The sequence below is a fragment of the Elephas maximus genome, chromosome 19 (assembly GCF_024166365.1).
Source record: "Elephas maximus indicus isolate mEleMax1 chromosome 19, mEleMax1 primary haplotype, whole genome shotgun sequence".
Taxonomy (NCBI): Eukaryota; Metazoa; Chordata; class Mammalia; order Proboscidea; family Elephantidae; genus Elephas; species Elephas maximus.
Window position 1 is genome coordinate 12,970,174 of NC_064837.1, and position 20,116 is coordinate 12,990,289.

Consider the following 20,116-nt stretch of genomic DNA (forward strand, 5'->3'; position numbering starts at 1 on the left):
AGATCACTCCCAATTCCCAATTTCTGGCTTGGGTGATTAGGTGGTAGGTATTGGTGCCATTCAGGGATGAGGACCCTCAAAGGAAGAGAAAAGAAAATGAGTTTGATCTGAAGCAAGATGAGTTTGAGGGGTCTGTGGGATGTCTGGCACAGTGGTGAAACATTTGGCTGCTAACCAAAAGGATGGCCACTCAAATCCACCAGCTGCTCCTTGGAAACCCCATGCGGCAGTTCTATTCTGTTAGGACAGGGTTGCTATGAGTCGGAATTGACTCGATGGCAGTGGGTTCGATTATGAGCTTTTGTAGGCTGTCCAGATAGAGAAGTTAGACTGGAGAAGGAGTGGCTTGAGACAGTGAAAAAGTAGCAAGATCATGCCAATCAGTGGGTTACAGGCAAGAGGGGCCCCGAAGTATCCTGTTACTCAACTATGGTACACAGACCAGCACCTGGAAAAACCCAAACCAAACTTGTTGCCATTGAGTCTATTCCGACTCATGACAACCCCGTGTATTTCACCACATCTGTGCTTCATAGGGTTTTCATAGCTATGACCTTTCGGAAATGCTGAGGCACCTCTGGGTAGATTTGAATTGTCAACCTTTCAGTTACTAACTGAGTTCTTCACCTTTTGCGTCACCCAGGGACTCCTCAGCACCTGTAAGCTTGTTGAAAATGCAGAATCTCAGGCCCCACTTCAGACCCACTGCACATGAATCTGCATTTTAACAAGATGTCCAGTGCTCTGTACGCACGTGAAGATTTGAGAAGTGCTGGTGTAGTAGACAGCTGTAGGTACAAGTCCCATGTGAAGGTATGAAATTGGGAATAATCGACCCATAGGTGGTAGTTAAACCATGGTGGTGGAAGAGCTGCCCAGGGAAGGTGTGTGGACAGCCAAACCCATTGCCGTCGAGTTGATTCCAAATCATAGCGACCCTACAGGACGGAGTAGAACTGCCCCACAGGGTTTCCAAGGCTGTAAATCTTTATGGAAGCAGACTGCCATATCTTTCTCCCGCAGGGTGGCCAGAGGGTTTGAACTGCCGACCTTTTGGTTAGCAGCCAAGAGTTGAGTGCTTAACCACTGTGCCACCAGAGAAGAGTATTGGACAAAACTGGTGGCGTGGGGAAGCACCAAGATAGAAGTAGCAAGCAGAGTCAGCAATAGAGGCTGGTCATGTGGTCTCCTGCCTATGGGGCAGGGGCCGGAGCACTCAGACCTGTAGACAGCGTAGGTGTGGTACTCATTCAAGTAGTCAATGCGGTCCTCCAGCTTATTGCTGCGGTGGCTCTTGTCAATGCTAAGGATAAAGAGGCTGATGTAGGCATCCAGCGAGAATTGGTACATGGGGTCGATGCGGCCCATGTCATTGAGCACGAAGAACAGTACCGACGCTCTCTGGGCACACGGGCGGTAAGCCTGCAGATGGGGCAGAGTTAGAACTGCTGCAGGACACAGCATGGAGCAGGGGCTGAGGGAGGGATTCCAGTTGCTTCTTGATGGCTGGCTGGGGGCAGGGGTGGAGGCCTCAGGAGCTCACCTCACGGGCCAAGTCTATGTTGATCTCTGTGGTTTCACTGGTCTCCAGCTGCTCCGTCACCTCAGTGGCAGTTATCTTGGAGGTCCGCAGGGTGTTCACCAGCTGCACATCGTCCAGCAGGGAGCCTGTGGCCTCATTCAGCAGCCTAGAGGGACGTCAAGAGGCACATGGGCTGGGGGAAGGGACTCCTTGGCAGCCTTGTGCCTGTTGGGGAGTGGGCCAGTGGGATGGTGGGGTGGGTAGGTGCAGTCAGGGTCTCACCGAAGGATCTCATCCTCCAGCTCCTTGAGCTTCCTCTTGCCAGCAGCGATGTTGATGACTAGTGAGTCCTTCTGCTCCTCCAGCTCAGGCCTCTCCTTCCGGACCACAATGCCCAATAGTTGAGCCTCCAGGCCCTGGGACCACCAGTACTCATGGTAAGAGTCTCACTCCTGCAAACTTCACCCTTTCCATCCTTTTCCATCTCCCAAGCCCCTCATCACCAACTATTCAAGCCACGCTTTGCTTCTTTCTAGATCCTTCCCAACTCAACAGCCCTTCCTGCTTTACCCAAGCAGGGTCTAGGCATCAGCCCACACCCACCTGCTCTTTAACAGCAAAGTTGACAATGGTGGTCTTGGCTGAGGTCTCTGGGCTATAGTGGGGGTTGGAGAGCTTGGTGGTGATGTAGAAACGAAAATTGGGATTGTATTCCACCTCTTTATCTCCAATACGCATCAGCAGCCGACCACCTGCAAAGACCCCATGGAACCAGACGTAGTAGGTTAACCTGTTCCCAAACCAGCATTCAATGGCAGCATCTCAGCTTGCCCTAATGACCCCGTGCCAGGTCAGCCTGGATGGAGGGGCGGTACATAGAGGGCACAGCCAAAGGGCCAGCCCTTTCCTCACCAGTGCCCTACCCAACCAGTCCCTAGGAGTTGTCCCACAGTACAACCCCAGGATAAGTCTGGGCCCTGACCAATTCGAGCTACAGATTTGTTGAGCACAGGGTTGAGTGTGGGGTCCAGATATTCCTGCACGTTCTGTAGCAGCACTGGGTATCCAAACTGGATGGCGTTTTCTAGGATTCGAAGGTAATCAGTCATCTGCAGGTCGATGATCCTGAGGCCCTAACGGACCAAGGAAAAAGATGAAAGAAACACTGAGGAATAAACCAAACCAAAACAAAACAAATCCGTTGTTGTTGAGTCAATTTTGACTCATGGCGACCTCACGTGTTGAAGAGGAGAACGGCTCCCATTGAGGGATACAAGGAAAAAAATTGCCTAAAAATAGGATCTCAGGAAGATAGGGCTTGGGAAGAGATTCAAAGCCAGTCCCCCAACCCCATACCTGGCTTCCTTCCATGTTCTTAATCCACTTCAGGGCCTGAGCCTGAGGGTCAATCATCAGTGCCCACCTGGAGGGGGAAGCATCGGTCAGAAGACAAGCTCTGTTCCTCCTCTGCCTCTCACGCCCAGCAGCATCCTCACCTGTTGCCACGGGTGACTATGATGCCATTCTCAGTGGAGAAGGCATCCGAGGGCAACCCCTGGATGTTCCAGTCTCGGACTTTGGTAGGGTTGGACAGGAAGTTATCGAAGGTGAAGCGAGGTGAGCAAGGAACTTGTAGCTCCGAGATCTAGGAAGGGGAGAGGGAGCCCCCAATGTCAGCCTGAGTCCAGCAGTTCCTGCCCTTTCCCTTATTTCTTGTTATCCCCAAAGGCCCTGCCCTGACCCCCAGTCTCAGAGCCCAACGATCTCACTCATCTCATCTGAGCCTCATCTCACCTTCTTGATCCAGATTTGGTTGACAATCTCATCCCGGTAATTGGTCAGGAAGGGTCCCATGTAGGACAGGAAGGCAGCAGCCAGGAGACAGTCACCTACCAGGTAGCCCAGGTCTTCCTCCAAGCCCTGGAGGAAGGTGGGAGCCTGCCTGAGGCCCAGCACTTCTGAGGACACTCAGAATGCTTTTGAAGGTACTCTCCTATGGACACTATCTAAATCAAAGAGATTCTTTCCCTCTCCCAAGCCTTCACACCCAGGAGAGCTCTAACCTGGCTCTAATTACTTTTGAGTTCCCCATCTTTAACAGCAATGTTTACATTCTGATGATAAGGCCTCACTCCTTCATTAGGCAGGGAGCACATTAGGCCAGGAGGGCAGAGCCAGTGCCCCTTCCTTCAGCTGTCCCGTGTCTGTTGTAATCCAGTCAGAGGGCTATATAGAGTCTTTACATGTACTTAGCAATCCTACCTAAACACTGCAGCAGATCCCTAGTGGTACAGAGTCTGGCCTTCCACTATCCTTGGTAGATGTGAGAACTCTGGAGGAGGGGCAGGGGAAGAACTCCCATCCCCTAACTTAGATTTTTCCTAAACCCAGGTGTCCCCATCCTCCCTGGGTGTGCCTCAACCTAAAGGGAACTGGTGAACAGAGAGAAAGGAGAGCCAGGTGGTACAGCCGATCTCACCTTCACTGTCTCTTCCCACCGGGCCTTCTCACCAGCTAACCCAGATACCAACATCCCGGCTCGCTCCAGCTTCAGCTCCATCTCCTCAGACTTCTTTCGAAGTTCCTCCTTCTGTGCCAGCTTCTCATCGTACTGTTTCTTCAGCATCTCCAGTTTCTCAGCCACCTGGGAGGGGCCGGAGTACAGGGCATCAAACACAGGGCTTGAGGCCACACCGTTTGGGCTCAAATCGAGACTCTGCCATTTTGTAGCTGCATGGCCTTGGGTAAATTCATCTCTTTGAGCCTCAGTTTCCTAATGTGTATAATAATAATATCTACCTTATAGGGTTGTTGTAAGGAGTAGGTGAGATTAAATATGTGTGATAGGCTTTTTCTTTCCCTTTCCTCCACTGCCCTTTCCTAGAGCCTGTAACTACTTGGTAATGAAATTCAAGGCTGCGTGGAGGCAGACCTCTTGTAGCATGATGATTAACCATACAAGATACGTTGGCAAGAGGGGTTCAGATAGCACAAGAACGACTAACGCCCCATGCCAGACGCCATCCCTAAAGTGGGACCTTGAGAGAGGAAGAAAAAGAAAATGAACCAAGGAGCTGCTGGGGGGAAGAAGAGGGATCCATTCAAGAAAAGGGTCCAGGGAAGATGTTCTCTGCAACCGGGGGGTGGTAGGATCTGATAGTCTAGGACCAAGGCCTGACACCAGTGATGGGAACCTGGGAAAAGCCGTATCTACTAGGGACACCACTGCTACCCCGCAGGCTCTGTACAGCCAGCTGCTGCCAAGTTGGCTCCGACTCGTGGCGACCCCACGTGTGTCAGAGTAGAGCTGTGCTCCACGGGGGTTTCAATGGCGGATATTTCAGGAGTAAATCACCAGGCCTTTCCTCTGAAGCACCTCTGGGTGGACTTGAACCACCAAGCCTTTGGTTAGCAGGTGAGTGCATTAACTGTTTACACCACCCAGGGACTCTGGGCTTTGCTTGGGTTGGAATGGATCACTTGAATCTTCAGTAGAGGACTGCTCAAGCCTTTTCCAAAATCCCATACGCGTGCCTGACTTGCTAAGAGTAAGCGTTAGTAAGTACAGGCTGTATCACCTGCCCTTTTCATGATGAGAAATACGGGGCTGGGGTTACCTAAGTACCTTGCACATAGTGTGCATCCAATAAACGTGCGCTCACTTTCCTGCTGCCATTCCCACTGGGGGAGGCAGCCTGCATGGCGGACAGAGTGTGGGCTTTGGTGTTCGAATGCTTGTTCTACCTTTACTGAGTGAGCTTGGGGAAGCTTCAACCTTTCAGAACCTCATCCAGGCTTGTTGTAAGGGTAAACGAGGATTGTAACTCAGTACTCAGCACCTGGGAAACAGGCAGTACCTGAGCACAGCAATGAGGTGAGAGCCAAGAACTCAGAAATGGAATAGATAGCTCTCCGAGAGGTGTTCTTGAAAACAAAGTGGGGACTCAAAAGGTCATCTTCTTGACAAGAGGACTCATAGAGCTCAATAGGTGAGAAGGCAATTAGCATGGAAAGAAAGGTTTCACTCAGAAGGGGTGTAGTCAGTCAGCTGTGAGTTGGCAACTCCCAGGAAGCCCTGACTGAGGGCCTACAGCGAAGGAGTGCCTTGACCCTTGTGACACGTGTGTCTGTCCAACCCTGACGGAGCCAAAGCACAGGCAGCTCTGCTCGGTGACATCATCAGCATCACCTGACACCTCCTTGCACTGGGAGTCCTGCTCGTTAGCAAGATTCTGATTATAATTTGGCTTCCCATGGAGATTCGCCACGGGAAGCTATCCAGCCCACCTGACAGTTCAATATTTATTTATTTTGTGTGTGGTGTTTTTGCTTTTTTTGCATTTATTCTTTATAATACAAGAAACATATGCACAAGGTTAAGAACCTAAATAATATAAAAGGGGTTACAGTAAAAGCCCACCTGTCCTATCCCACCCCAAATCCCGTTCTTCAGTGGCTAATTATTTTGTGAGCAATTCTGTTTTTATTTCTTCTGGTTAGTTCATGCCTGTATTGCAGAACAATATTCTTATACCACTCTTTTAAAATATATCGTAAATTTGCCATTTTAATTTTTTCGTAATTTAAAATTTTTCTTTCAATCTTTTTAATCAAGAAATTATTATAAAAATTTTCAAGCCTAGAAAAGAGTAGAATAGTATCGTGAATGTCTATCACTTAGATTTCACAATTAACATTTTGCTATATTTATTTCATCTACTTTTTTTTTTTGCCAAAATGTTTTAAAGTAAACCACAGACACTTACATGAAATTCCAAGCCTAAATACTTCATAATTAACCCGTTGCCGTCGAGTCGATTTTGACTCACAGCAACCCAACAGCACAGAAGAGAGCTGCCCCATAGGGTTTCCAAGGAGCCCCTGGAGGATTCGAACTGCCGACCCTTTGGTTAGCAGCTGTGGCACTTAACCACTACACCACCAGGGTTTCCCATACTTCACCCTCTAAAAAAAAAAGAGCATTTTCCTACATAAACATAACACCATTATCACACCTAACAAAATGTGTTGTTTCTTAAAAATAATTTGTGCTATTTATGTCTTTTTTTTTTTTTTTTTTTTTTTGAATAGTGAATACATTCACCTGAATCAAAATCCAAAAACAGAAAAAGGGTATATCGGGAAGAGCTAGTCTTCCTCCCATCCCCGAGCAGCTGAGGCTGAGCAGGGTAAGAAAGTGGGGAGAATGGCATGGGGACTTTCAGAATGTTGAATTCTAGCTTTTTTTTTTTTTTTTTAACTCACAAAAGCAAAATAATTTGATTTCAGACTAATTTCTTTGAGCTTATTCTTATAATGGGATTTTGATCTTCGAAACTTTAATTTCTCTCTGGGAATTGCATACCAGTTGCCTTCAAGTCAGCCCTGACTCATGGTGACCCCATGTGTATCAGAGTAGAACTGTGCTCCACAGGGTTTTCAATGGCTGATTGGTCAGAAGCAGACTGAGAAGACTTTCTTCCAAGGTGCCTCTGGGTGGACTCGAACCTCCAGTCTTTCAGTTAGCAGCCAAGTGCATTAACTGCACCACCCAAGGACTCCAGGACTTGCATCCAAAACCAAGCCCCTTGGGGTTGAGTTGATTCTGATTCACAGCAACCCCGTGTGTTACAGAGTAGAGCTGCTCCATGAGGTTTTCTTTACTGTAATCCTTACGGAAGCAGATAGCCTGGCCCTTCTTCGGAAGTGCCACTAGGTACATCCAATCCACCAGCCTTTAGATTAGCAGCTGAGCACAATCCGCGCCACCCAGGGACCTGCGGAGCTGCGTAATGCAGTACATTTAAATTTGTGGACTAACTGGGTATTGTTAATTATTGTAGTATTTTAATGCTGTCATTTAATCTCACTGCATAACTTCTGAAATTCTGTTTTAGTTACCCAGTGTTGCTATAACAGAACTACCGCAGGTGGGTGGCTTTAATAAACTCCACAGCAATGGGCTTGGCTTATAATTCAAAAGAGATTGACTCAAAATATACCCTACACTAATCCTGCCTCATTAACATAACACAGACAACCCATTTCCAAATGGGATTATAACCACAGGCTTAGAGGTTGGATTTACAACACGTATTTTGGAAGACACAATTCAATCCATAACATAAGCTATGTTGGTCAATGTGATTAGGTATTTTGGGATAGGAAATAGAAAAGAGAATGAATTTTCCACCTTGGGTGTACAGCTGCCTTGAAGTAGATTTACATTCTGTTCTGGCTCATTTCAGAGTCTTCCAGAGTCTTCTAGTCATCTAAACTAGCAGTTCTTAACCCTGGCTGTACATCAGAATTGAGTCTGGGAAAAAAATTTTTTTCAGGGCCTCCAAAAATATATTTTCAGGGTTAAAACTATTTACTCAAGATTTTTATTGATATGCAATATCATTGGGCTCTGGGCCTCTTTCCAGACCTCTGAGCCCTAGTAGTACATATTGGCTTTCCCACCTCTGGTTGGCTCTGATCACGAAAGCTTTCAAAATGCTAATTCCCAGGCTCTACCCAAGATTCTTATTTAATTGGCCCAGGTACAATGCTATCTGCAACCAGGTGGATAAGTCTGCCTAGTTCTAAGGTTCTGTTGAAAGGCTCATTTAGCTCTTACACTCAGCTGCATCCTGTAAACCAGAGGGGAAATATTGGTTCCCTTTATGGCACTAGTTTTTTTTTTTTTTTTTTTTTTTTATCTGCTTACTCTTATCTCAGTTCTCAATAGGGGCTCTCAAGTAAGGGTTCGGGCCCGCCCCCAAGACCCCTGACATTGGGTGCTCTATAAGTGTTTGTCCAATGAAAGACATTATTGGCAGCTGATCCTAGAGGTCCCATGTTTTCATATGTAAAGGGAACAACCCCTGATTTCTTGGCCCAGGGTATGATATGATTCATCCAGGTGTGAGCAATGTTACCCAATGGATTTGCCACATGTCTGCTTATTCACTCTCGAAAAAGAGGGAGCAAAAGGGGAAGGTTTGATGAGAGGTTGGGAGTGGCAATAGCAACAAGGATTTAGCAACGGATCACCGTGTGTAGACAGAAGCCCATTCACCCAGCCTGGCTGAATTCTCTGCACAGACAGGAAGGGAAAACGCCTCAAGGGCAGCTTCACTTCCAGATGTAAAGGAAGGGAGAGGGATGAGCTACGGAGGCCACACGATAGGGGAGTCAGGAAACGCCAATTCTAGCCCCAGCTCTGTAACTAGCCAGGGACCTTGGGAAAGCCACTGGATCTCACAGCCTTGGGGTCCTCGTCCAATTTGAGAAGGTTGGGCCTGGATGTTCTCCATAGTTGGTTTCAGTTAAAACATTTTGGAATCTTATGACCAGCTTTGATTGTATAGAAATTTAAAACTTCCATATTGTTAAAAAGGAGCCCTGGTGGTGCAGTGGTTAAAGTGCTCAACTGCGAACCAAAAGGTTAGCAGTTCGAACCCACCAGTGGCTCTGCAGGAGAAAGATGTGGCAGTCTGCTACCATAAAGATTACAGCCTTGGAAACCCTATGGGACAGTTCTACCCTGTCCTATAGGGTCAATATGAGTCAGAATCAACTCAGTGGCAATGGGGTATATTGTTGAAGACAGCATCAACAAGATTAAAGGACAAATGAAAAGGAAAGATTGGAGGCAATGGGTATGTCCATCAAAAGAGGAATGGTTAAATCATGGTGGAGCCATACACTGGAATATCACGTAGTGATAAACAGAGGCAGAAGCTCATTATACACTGATGTGGAACAATCTTCAGTGCACAGGTAAATAAGAAGGCAGGTGCACACTGGTCCCCATGGCCACCGAGCCAGAGCCTGGCGAGCCCAGGAAGGGGAAGCCCTTTAAGCTCGTAGGAATTTCTGATCGAAAACATTGTCTGTGCACAGGATTTGATATTACATTACAGTCTGCTGTGGCTGGCCTTGGACATTTTTTATTAACTAGTAGAATTATTAAGTGCTACGGCTGCTAACCAAAGGGTTGGCAGTTCAAATCTGCTAGGCGCTCCTTGGAAACTTTACAGGGCAGTTCTACTCTGTCCTATAGGGTCGCTTTGAGTCGAAATCGACTCAACGGCACTGGGTCACTGGGTAGTAGAATTAAAAGGGGATGTGATGTTGGAGTAGGGGGTTTACTCTGGTGATTTCAGGATGCTGATTCCATTGTAGGCAGAACTATGCGAAGCTAAGAATCCAGGAGAGAAATAAAAAACGAGGTTTTACATGAAAGCACCCACCTTGATCTTGAAAAAAAATAAACTAACAGCAACGGCAGCAAATGAGCAGTCTTAAGGTGAGAAAACAACTCGATGAAATCATCGCGAACGAGGCTGAGATCAGTTACACAAAACTTTTTATGTACAGTAAGAAAGCTTTCAGTCAAGTAAATAAAGTACGTGTAAGTTGTTAAACTAGAAAAAAAAAGGTGCAGAGCAGTGTGTATAACATTAAAAAAAGAAAAAATATGCATTTACTTAAGCATAGAACCCCTTTGGATGGATAAATGAGAAACAAGAAACAGGTGATACTGATTGCCTACAGAGAGTGCAACTGGGTGGCTGGAGGACAGAAGGCAGGAAGGAGAATTCTTACTGCATATTCTTTTGTATCTTCTGAATTTCAAACCATGTGAATTAATCTAGTAATCTATTAAATCAATGCTAAAAAAATCAAATGATAGACTGGAAGAGACTGGACCTCTTGATAACAGCACTTTAACATTCTGCCTTGTTTTAGAGTAACTTTGTAATGTGTCTTGTAGGAAGTCACCTTTTGGGGTGTCTGTCCTGCTCCCTAGAGCTCCCCCCTCACTCTGGGACCCCCCCCCCCAGCCTCCTCTTAGGCACAAACAAACACAGTCTTCTTGGGCCACAGCGGCTATGTTTACACTCCTACGCCAGGGCCCTGGCAAAGACCAACTTGCCACACAGACCTTACCCATTACTATCTCAGGGCCCACCTCCAATGGTCATGACAGACAATGTCAACTCCCCATCAGTCTTGGGAAGAGCTCATCAGTGACAGTACCATTTATGCCTTTTAAACCCTCTACGATGGGTTTAGCTTCCTGAGCCAGAGGCCACTCTATCTAAACAGGACTATAACTATGTAGGACATGAAAGAAGAGAGTAGAAACAGATGAGGGGGGATAAATGGTGATGAGGCATCCCTGGAGTCAGGGAGAGGGAGCACAGAGGAAAGAGGTGTGCACGGCTAACCTCTCGAAGCTTCTCTTGGGCTTCAGCTAGTGCGGCCTGCTTCTCCTGAAGCTGGGCCAAGGCAGCGTTCATTCGGGCCCGCTTGGGCTCCACCACCCGATACAGCCGCCCATACAGCTGAAAGGAGACAGTCAGGCTTTGGGAGTTGCCCACCAACCCACCGGCACACTCGTCCACCAGACAGTCTTCCTACCCATCTGATCTCCCCCTTACTCAGCTTTCTGCTTCCAGGCCTGCCCTCGCTGCTCCCAAGGCCCTGCTTACCTCCATGGCCCGCACCCACATGCAGAGGGACTTGGCAGCCAGGGAGACACGGCCAATGATATCAGGCTGGAAGTCGGGCTGGGCACAGTAGGCCCCAATCTTCTTCAGCACCTTGTCTGAGATGTTGTCTTTATCAAAGTTGATGAGGGACTTAATGAAGTTCTGTTCCCCTATGGGATGAAAAGGGGAGGGGGGCGCCTTAGCCAGAGGGCTAATCCCATCTTCCTTCTCCAAGTTTCACTTCCGCTGCATTCACCACCCATCTGTCAGTTTGTCCAATCATGGTGGCTTGCATGTTGCTGTGATGCTGGAAGCCATGCCACTGAAATTTCAAATGCCAACAGGTCAGCTATGATGTGCAGGTTCTAGTGGAGCTTCCAGACTAAGACAGACTAGGAAGAAAGCCCCAGCAATCTACTTCCAAAAATTAACCAATGAAAACCCTATTGATCTCAACAGAATATCGTCTGATATAGTGCTGGAAGATGAGCCCCCTAGGTCGAATGGTTCTCAAGATATACTCAGTGGTCGCAACCATGGACTTAAGCATACCAACGATAGTGAAGAGGGCACGGGACCAGGCAACGTTTCATTCTATCGTACATGGCATCACCACGAGCAGAGCTGACTCAATGGCAACTAATAACAGCTTAGGCATAGCCATGTTTTTCCGGGCTCAGTTCCCAAGGCCAAAATATCTGACCTCAGCCTTGGGTCTTGCTCCCTTCCTAGTGACCTCTCAGCCCCCAGAGCATTCCACAGTCTTCCAGCCTTACCTCCCATCACTTACCTCTAATATCTCAGCCAAACCATGCTACATATTATTCTTTATATATGCTTTGCACTTCCTTTTAGGACAGGGGTTGGCCAACTATGGCCTGCAGGCTATATTCATACCATGGGAACTCACAAGAAGGAAAGAGAAAGAGCTCTGTTTTCCATTTTCTGATTCTTATCCCTTGAGGACATTCCTACCTTCAGATTCTGCTAGACATTCCTATATCTTTACAATAGTTTTTTTTTTTTTTTGCTTAGATTAGGATGAGTTGTTTTCTTTACTTACAACCCAAGAATCTTAACTGATGTATACGTCTTCTCTTTCCTACTAGGCTCTATGCTCCTTGAGGGCAGGCACAATGTCTCATTCATCTGCCTTTCCCAGCCCCTGGTGCACAGCAGAGGATTACTAAACATTGGTGAACTGAATTCAGCTATCTCTCGGCTCTCTGGCTTACCTAGCTGCCTCTTGGCCTCTGCCCACGTGGGCTCATTGCCTCGGAGAATCATGACTGCCTGCATCACTATCTCCACCTGGGCAGGTGGCCGTCCGTAGGACTTGATCTCACCTATGTCCTTCTTGTTCAGAGACTCCAGGGCCTGGGAAGAGGGATTAACTTAGGGAGCAGGGCCAGGGCCAGGGCCAACTGAGGTGGTAAGGCAGGCCCTGTTTGAAGACAGGTACCACCTTTTCTTCCCAGTTCCCCAGGGACTTTGAGGGTAAAGAAGCCCCATCCCTTTCCCTGGGCCTTTCTGCTCCTGGAACCCATCCTTGCACTTGTCCCTGTTACCCTCATGGCCTCTTCCAGAGCTGGCAGGGCTTCTTCTAGGTCCTTCTGGGCATTGTCAGCCAGGGCCTGACACTTGATTTCCTCAACTGCAATCTTCTCACTGTTGGCTGTCACTGCCTAGGGATGAAAAGAAAGGAGCCCTGGTGATACAGTGGTTAAGCGCTCGGTTGCTAGCCGAAAGGTCAGCAGTTCCAACCCACCAGCCGTTCCTCAGGAGAAAAATGTGGCAGTCTGCTTCTGTAAAGATTACAGACTTGAAAAAGGGCCAGGGTTTTGTCTTTGCCTTGGGCAAAGGGAGGGATGGTAATGTTGGTGGGAAAGGTGAAAGATAAAGCTAAAGAAAATGTAAGGACTGAAAGCTGTGTCCCCTGAAGCAGGAACTGGTGGAGAGCCAGGAGGCTCTTCCCAGTGGGCACTGGTAGGCAGGGGGGTGAAGGCTGGTATGGGATCCCCGACCTTCTGCTGCTCGTCTGCCTCCCGCTTCTGTTGCACGATGATGACCAGATATTCCTCACATTGTTTCTGGAACTCGGCCACCTTCTTCTTGGCATCCTCCAGCTCCAGCGACATCACCTCCACCTTTTCCCTGGTTTCATCGATTTTAAACAATCCTGTCCGCAGCTTATTGATTTGGTCCAGCAGCTCCTGCCGCTTCTCTCCCAGCAACCTGGAGGACAGTGTAGGGCCAGGTGGTCTGAGAGGCTGGGGTCTCACCATGGGGAGCGTCCTAGATAGTCTCCCCTTCCAATGCCTCTTGAGTCCTGTCTTCCTTGCTGTTGCTGCTGCCACCACCTTCTCAGGTCTTTATTGAATCCCACCTGAAGCCTTGCCAATCGCTTCCCAACTGGTCTCCCTGCCTCCAGGGCTTCTCCCTCCCTTGTCCTCTGCATGCCACTGGCACAATCAGCTTGCTAAATGCTGTTTTCATCATACCACTTCCCCTACTTGACAATCTTCTGGTTGTTGGTTGTTCCCTGCTGTGCAGCAGGCCAGGTGGAACAAGGGCAAAACAGAAAACATGTGCCTGCCTAAAGGGGGAAGAGGCACCCAGCGCCGACCTGCTTTTCACCTGTGGGAGTGTGGGCCTGCACTGTTACAATTTCTGATTTTTTAAGAGAAGCTGGGAATCCAGGTTTCCCTAAGGCTTCCGAGTTTCAAATGTTGGCAACTCATTTAAAAATCTGTTCCATGTTGTACAGGCAAAAAAAAAAAAAAAGTCTACATAGAGCTGTTTTCTGGACTAAGTGAGAAAATACACGTGAAGGGCTTAGCACAGTGACTGGCAAATAGTAAATAGGATGTAAGCCTATGTAGCCCCACAAGGAGAGGGACTTAATTTTGTTCACTAGTATATTGTGAATATCTAGCATAGTGCCTACCAGCTAGTAGGTGCTCAAAAAATATGTGTTAAAACTTTGAGGGAGAGAGTAGCAGGGGCAGGGGTCTGGGGACCATGGTTTCCGGAGACATCTAGGTCAACTGGCATAACAAAGTTTATTAAGAAAACGTTCTGCATCCCATCAATTGGTCTCAACCCACCTGGATCAAAGGAGAATGAAGAACACCAAGGACACAAGGTAATTATGAGCCCAAGAGACAGAAAGAGCCACATGAACCAGAGACTACATCAGCCTGAGACCAGAAGAATTAGATGGTGCCCGGCTACAACCGATGACTGCCCTGACAGGGAACACAACAGAGAACCCCTGACGGAGCAGGAGAGCAGTGGGATACAGACCCCAAATTCTCGTAAAAAGACCAGACTTAATGGTCTGGCTGAGACTAGAAGGACCCTGGTGGTCATGGCCCCAGACCTTCTGTTGGCCCATTCCCAGGAACCATTCCCAAAGCCAACTCTTCAGATAGGGATTGGACTGGACAATGGGTTGGAGAAGGATGCTGGTGAGAAGTGAGCTTCTTGGATCAGGTGGACTCTTGAGACTATGTTGGCATCTCCTCCCTGGAGAGGAGATGAGAGGGTAGAGGGGGTTAGAAGCTGGCGAAATGGACACAAAAAGAGAGAGTGGAGGGAGGGAGCAGGCTGTCTCATTAGGAGGAGAGCAACTGGGAGTATGTAGCAAGGTGTATATAAGCTTTTATGTGAGACTGACTGGTAAACTTTCACTTAAAGCACAACAAAAATAAAAATATAAAAAAGAAAATGTTCTGCATCCAACTTTGGTGAGTGGCGTCTGGGGTCTTAAAAGCTTGTGAGTGGCCACCTAAGATACATCAATTGGTCCCAACCCACCTGGAGCAAAGGAGAATGAAGAACACCAAAGACACAAGGAAAATATTAGCCCAAGAGACGAAAGGGCCACAAAAACCAGAGATCCCTTCAGCCTGTGACCAGAAGAATTAGATGGTGCCTGGCTACCACCAATGACCGCCCTGACAGGGGACACAACAGAGACCCTGATGGAGCAGGAGAAAAGTATGGAGCAGAACTCAAATTCACATAAAAAAGGCCAGACTTAATGGTCTGACTGAGATTGGGAGAACCCTCAAAGTCACGGCCCCCAGATGCTGTGTGAACCCAGAACTAAAATCATTCCTGAAGCCCAATCTTCAGACAAAGATTAGACTGGACTATAAAACGTAAAATAATACTCATGAAGACTGTGCTTCTTAATTCAAGCAGATACATGAGACCAAATGGGCGACTCCTGTCCGGAGGCAGGATGAGAAGGCAGGAAGGGACAGGGGTGGGTTGGATGGACACAAGAAACCTGGGGCGGAAAGGGGAGCTGTGCTGTCACATTATAGGGATTGCACCTAGTGTCACATAATAACGTGTGTATAAATTTTTGTATGAGAAATTAAACTTTCACCTAAAGCACAATAAAAAAAGGAAAAAAATTTTAACAGTGTATGTTAAGTGAAGGAATGTGGTGACTATCATTATTATTACAAATGGTTTTTTCTTCGCCTTGATTAAAATACTGCAGCTGAAAACACTAACTAGATATGAGGTAAGTGGTAACTTTGGTGAAGGGAAAGACAGTACACAATATTGGGAAGTCAGCACAACTTGACCAAGGCAAAGTCATAGAAGCTTCATAGACACATCCAAACTTCCTGAGGGACTCGACTGCTGGGCTGAGGGCTGGGGACCTGGTCTAGGAGGACATCTAGGTCAATTGGCATAACACAGTTTATAAAGAAAGTGTCGTACATCCTGCTTTGGTGAGTAACGTCTGGGGTCTTAAAAGTCTGTGAGCGGCCATACTCTACTGGTCCCACCCCGGCTGGAGCAAGGGAGAATAAAGAAAAACAAAGACACAAGAAAAAGATTAGTCTAAAGGGCTAACAGACCACAACTACCACAGCCTCCACCAGACTGAGTCCAGCACAACTAGATGGTGCCCGGCTACCACCACCAACTGCTCTGGCAGGGATCACAATAGAGGGTCCTGGACAGAGCTGGAGAAAATGTAGAACAAGATTCAAACTCACAAAAAAGGGCCAGACTTACTGGTTTGAGAGAGACTGGAGAAACCCTCAGAGTATGGTCCTCAGACACCCTTTTAACTCAGAACTGAGGTCACTCCTGAAGTTCGCCCTGCAGCCAAAGATTAGACAGGCCCATAAAACAAACAATAATACATGTAGCTAAACCAGGACTTGAAGCACTTACTGATGAAGATCAAAGACCATAGCCTTCAGTACGGATTACACCTCAACCTAAAGACAACAAAATTCCTCACAGCTGGACCAATAAGCAACATCATTGTAAATGGGGAAAAGATTGAAGTTGTCAAGGACTTCATTTTACTTGGATCCACAATCAACAGCCATGGAAACAGAAGTCAGGAAATCAAAAGGTGTATTGCATTGGGTAAATCTGCTGCAAAAGACCTCTTTAAAGTGTTGAAAAGTAATGATGTCACCTTGAAGACTAAGGTGCGCCTGACCCAAGCCATGGTATCTTCTATCGCATTATACGCATGTGAAAGCAGGACAATGAATAAGGAAGACCGAAGAAGAATTGAAGCCTTTGAATTGTGGTGTTGGCAAAGAATATTGAATATACCGTGGAATGACAAAAGGATGAATATGTCTGTCTTGCAAGAAGTACAATCGGAATGTTCCTTAGAAACAAGGATGGCGAGACTGCATTTTACATACTTTGGACATGTTGTCAGGAAGGATCATTCCCTGGAGAAGGACATCATGTTTGGTAAAGTAGAAGGTCAGTGAAAAAGAGGAAGACGTTCAACAAGATGGATTAACACAGTGCTGTAACAATGGGCTCAAGCATAACAATGCTTGTGAGCATGGCGCAGGACCAGGCAGTGTTGTTTCATTCTGTGATACACAAGATCACTATGCGTCGGAACCAACTGGACGGCACTTAACAACAACAACACAACCAACCATGTATAGGAGACTAAATCGCACACCAGCCCAGGGGCAAGGATGAGAAGGCAGGAGGGAAAGCTGGAAGAATGGAAATGGGGAAAGCAAGTTTGAGAAGGAGAGAGTGTTGACAGGTCGTGGGGTTGGCAACCAACGTCACAAAATAATACGTGTATTAATTGTTTAATGAAAAACTAATTTGAAACTAATTTGCTCTGTAAACCTTCATCTAAAGCACAGTCAAAGAAAAAGGGAAAAAAAAACTAAATCTGTATAACTGAAATTTTTTTTACATTTCTCTTATATCCCTCATAGCAAATAGTGTTATACACATAAAAAGACAATAAGAAATTACTGAGTGAACGAATATAAAATTCTTGGGAACAGTGGAAAGTCTAGGAGACACTAATGGCAGAGGGGAAAGGTAACGTGTTATGGCAATGTCCGAGCATCTTATGGTTGGAAAAAGAGACAGAGAAACATCATTCCAGAAAATTAGGACAGAGAGGTTTAGAGGGGTTTGAGCCTAAAGAACACAGTCAGAGGGCTCTAGAGAGGTCCCTCCCCATGGAACTCCCATCTCTCTTTTTAATTTTCTGGATAAAACTAAGACCCCCTTGCATCTACATTCTACAAGGAAGTTCCAGGTTGTTGAGCCAGTCCCCTTGGCCTGCTCCTGGGCATTTTCCTTCATATCATTTCACCAGTGCCCTCTTAAGACAACAAGCTTCTGGCCCTCCAAGTCCTCTACTCTTCTACATACTTCTTATAACCAGACACAAGCTCCAGGTAGTTGGTGGGTGTGACGTAGTTGTATCTTCGCAGCTCCAACAACATCTTCTGGGAATACTGAGCCACTGACCAGTGCATGGTGACAAAGATCCGGGCTACCTTCCTGTGGATCTGGACCAATGAATACAGGATGTAAGTCAGAGAGTAAAAGCAGGTGGAGAATGAGCAAGCTGGCAGAGCAGAGGGGAAGGGGGCCTGGGGTGTGTGATTAGTGACGGGGAGCGGGCTCTCACATTTTCCTGAGTTCCCAGGTCTACGCCAATGAGGTACTTCTCAGCCACCTCTAGCAGGGCCTCACGGGGCCACTCTGTGAACCAGTTGATGGTAGTGCAGTTCACCAAGGCTGGGTACTGGCGGATCCAGTTCCTGGAGAGGAGGTTTTGAGAGGCAGCAATGTCTATCCACAGACTCAGCCTCCAGTTACCTCACCCCACGTTCCCCCACTTCCCAGAAACCTAAGTGCCCCTCCTTTTGCTCCTGTATCTTCCTATCCAGGTTCTGCTTCCCTCAGAGCTACTTCAGTAGAGTATTACAAATCAGTTTCTTGGATCAGAAAGACCTGGTTCCACGCTTTCCAGAGGTGGACTTTAGGCAAGTGATCTAACCTCTCTTAATGTCAGTTTCCTCATCTGTAAAATGGGTGTGACAACACATACTAACTAGGGAGGTGGGGGGAATCAATGAGGAGATGCCTGCAGAACACTAAATATATCATCTGTACCATTTTTTTTTTACCATACATACTAAAAAAATAAAATAGTGACCCACATTGCCTCTTCACACAGCCCTTTGCCCTCCATCTAGCTTTCAGCCAAACCAAAAAGGAATGAATGACTCCTACGTAAGCAGCGAGAACTTCCTGAAAACAGACAGTCTATGGAAAGATGGGGTGTTATTTGTGAGACTAATTTAGGAGGAAATGGGTTGCCAAAAGAGGGAGGAAGACGACCTGAAGAGTGCTGGGGCACACAGGGGAGGATACAGCAGGGTTCACCTGAAGGGGTCCCCCACGGGGCTGAGGCAGAGCACGATGTGCAGGTTGTTCCGCACGCGCTCGATGAGATAGGTGAAGAGGCTGTCAGATGTCTCCGGCACCTGCTCTGCCCGGGCCTGCTCTATGATGTGTGTCTGGATCTGTAAGGAAGCCACACAGCATCAGAGGATGGAGTGTCAAAGGCTGAATCAGAGGGGGCAGCAGGCGAGGCAGGGCTGACAAGGGATGGGTTTGAAAGCAGCCCTGCCCCGTAGAGTCCTCCTCCCTTGAAGGAAGACAGATGAAGAGCAGCATCTCTTCAACCCACTGGGGGAGGGTGGGGGTGCTAGAGCGACTGGATGGTGCAAATGGTTCATGTCCTTGGCTGTTGTTAACTGAAAGGTTAGAGCTTCAAGTCTACCGAGAGGCACCCTGGAAAAAAGGCCTGGTGATCTACTTCTGAAAAATCAGCCATTGAAAATTCTACGGAGCACAGTTCTATTCTGACACACATGGGGTCCTAGAGTCAAAGTTGACTTGCCAGCAGCTGGTTTTTAGAGCAGAGCTCTGGTGGGCAGTGGTTAAGAGCTATGGCTGCTAACCAGAATGTCAGGAGTTCAAATCTACCAGCCACTCCTTGGAAGCCCTATGGGGAATTTCTACTCTGTTCTATAGAATCTCTATGAGTCAGAATTGACTCCATGGCACTGGGTTTGGTTTTTCTTTTTTTTGGTTGGCTTTTAGGGTAGCATATTCAGAGGTCCATGGTTCTTCAGGGGTTAGCCTGAGAAGACCAAAGAGTCAATCGGTAGTAGGCATGGAAGGGATCATACCTCCTCAAATTCATCGCTCTTATAGAGATTGGGGACCTCTCCTGAGCTGAGGATATTGTTGATGTCCTCTAGGAATGACTCATCAGCAATTTGGGTGTCCACAAAGAGGAAGGATGTGGCCTTGAGATCTACCCCAGCCTGGCGGTACAGACGCTTGATATCTGGGGCAGATGAGGGAAGGAAAGAGAAGGAACAGAACAGACCTTCTTCAGATGCCCCATCCTGTCCCTTAGTCCTCTCCCAAGATTTAGGAATCCTCCCCCTGCCCCCACCAGTCCCCAACACACACCCAACATCATCCTACACCCAACACAGGCCTGGCACATCTTCCATCTGACTTCTCTGGTCATTCATTCCTAGCCCCAAACCCCTCTCTATTTCAGAAACCCAGGCTTACCGTCTCTGAACTCCTGCTTCCGGTAATGTTTGGTGACCTCGATCTGGAAGGTGATGTACTCGCAGATAGACGAAGCCAGGCGGGCCAGACTCTGGCGCCCACTACCCCCAATGCCCACTAAGAGCATGTTGCCCCGAGGCTGTCCGATTACTCGCACTATCCGAGTGACTGCGTGGAGAAGCCATGA

At 47.4% G+C, this 20,116-nt stretch overlaps 1 protein-coding gene and 1 pseudogene across 8 annotated transcripts in view; one reads left to right on the plus strand and one right to left on the minus strand.

Annotated features, from left to right (window-relative positions):
• The window catches only part of DNAH2 (dynein axonemal heavy chain 2), a 137,860-nt gene that overhangs the window by 19,942 nt on the left and 97,802 nt on the right, over positions 1-20,116 (minus strand). For all 8 annotated transcript variants that reach the window (XM_049859280.1, XM_049859277.1, XM_049859276.1 and 5 more), the window contains 19 exons: positions 19,930-20,097; positions 19,533-19,693; positions 18,721-18,860; positions 17,960-18,092; positions 17,698-17,837; positions 13,032-13,242; positions 12,576-12,692; positions 12,243-12,384; positions 11,008-11,177; positions 10,744-10,860; positions 4,002-4,166; positions 3,317-3,442; positions 3,019-3,167; positions 2,879-2,945; positions 2,505-2,655; positions 2,126-2,274; positions 1,805-1,938; positions 1,544-1,688; positions 1,223-1,422 (listed from right to left, as the gene is read on the minus strand). In XM_049859280.1, coding sequence (XP_049715237.1) covers positions 1,223-1,422; positions 1,544-1,688; positions 1,805-1,938; positions 2,126-2,274; positions 2,505-2,655; positions 2,879-2,945; positions 3,019-3,167; positions 3,317-3,442; positions 4,002-4,166; positions 10,744-10,860; positions 11,008-11,177; positions 12,243-12,384; positions 12,576-12,692; positions 13,032-13,242; positions 17,698-17,837; positions 17,960-18,092; positions 18,721-18,860; positions 19,533-19,693; positions 19,930-20,097 — 2,785 coding nt within the window. The remainder of the gene's footprint in view (positions 1-1,222; positions 1,423-1,543; positions 1,689-1,804; positions 1,939-2,125; positions 2,275-2,504; positions 2,656-2,878; positions 2,946-3,018; positions 3,168-3,316; positions 3,443-4,001; positions 4,167-10,743; positions 10,861-11,007; positions 11,178-12,242; positions 12,385-12,575; positions 12,693-13,031; positions 13,243-17,697; positions 17,838-17,959; positions 18,093-18,720; positions 18,861-19,532; positions 19,694-19,929; positions 20,098-20,116) is intronic.
• LOC126062145 (cytochrome c oxidase assembly protein COX20, mitochondrial-like) lies at positions 9,322-9,783 on the plus strand (annotated as a pseudogene).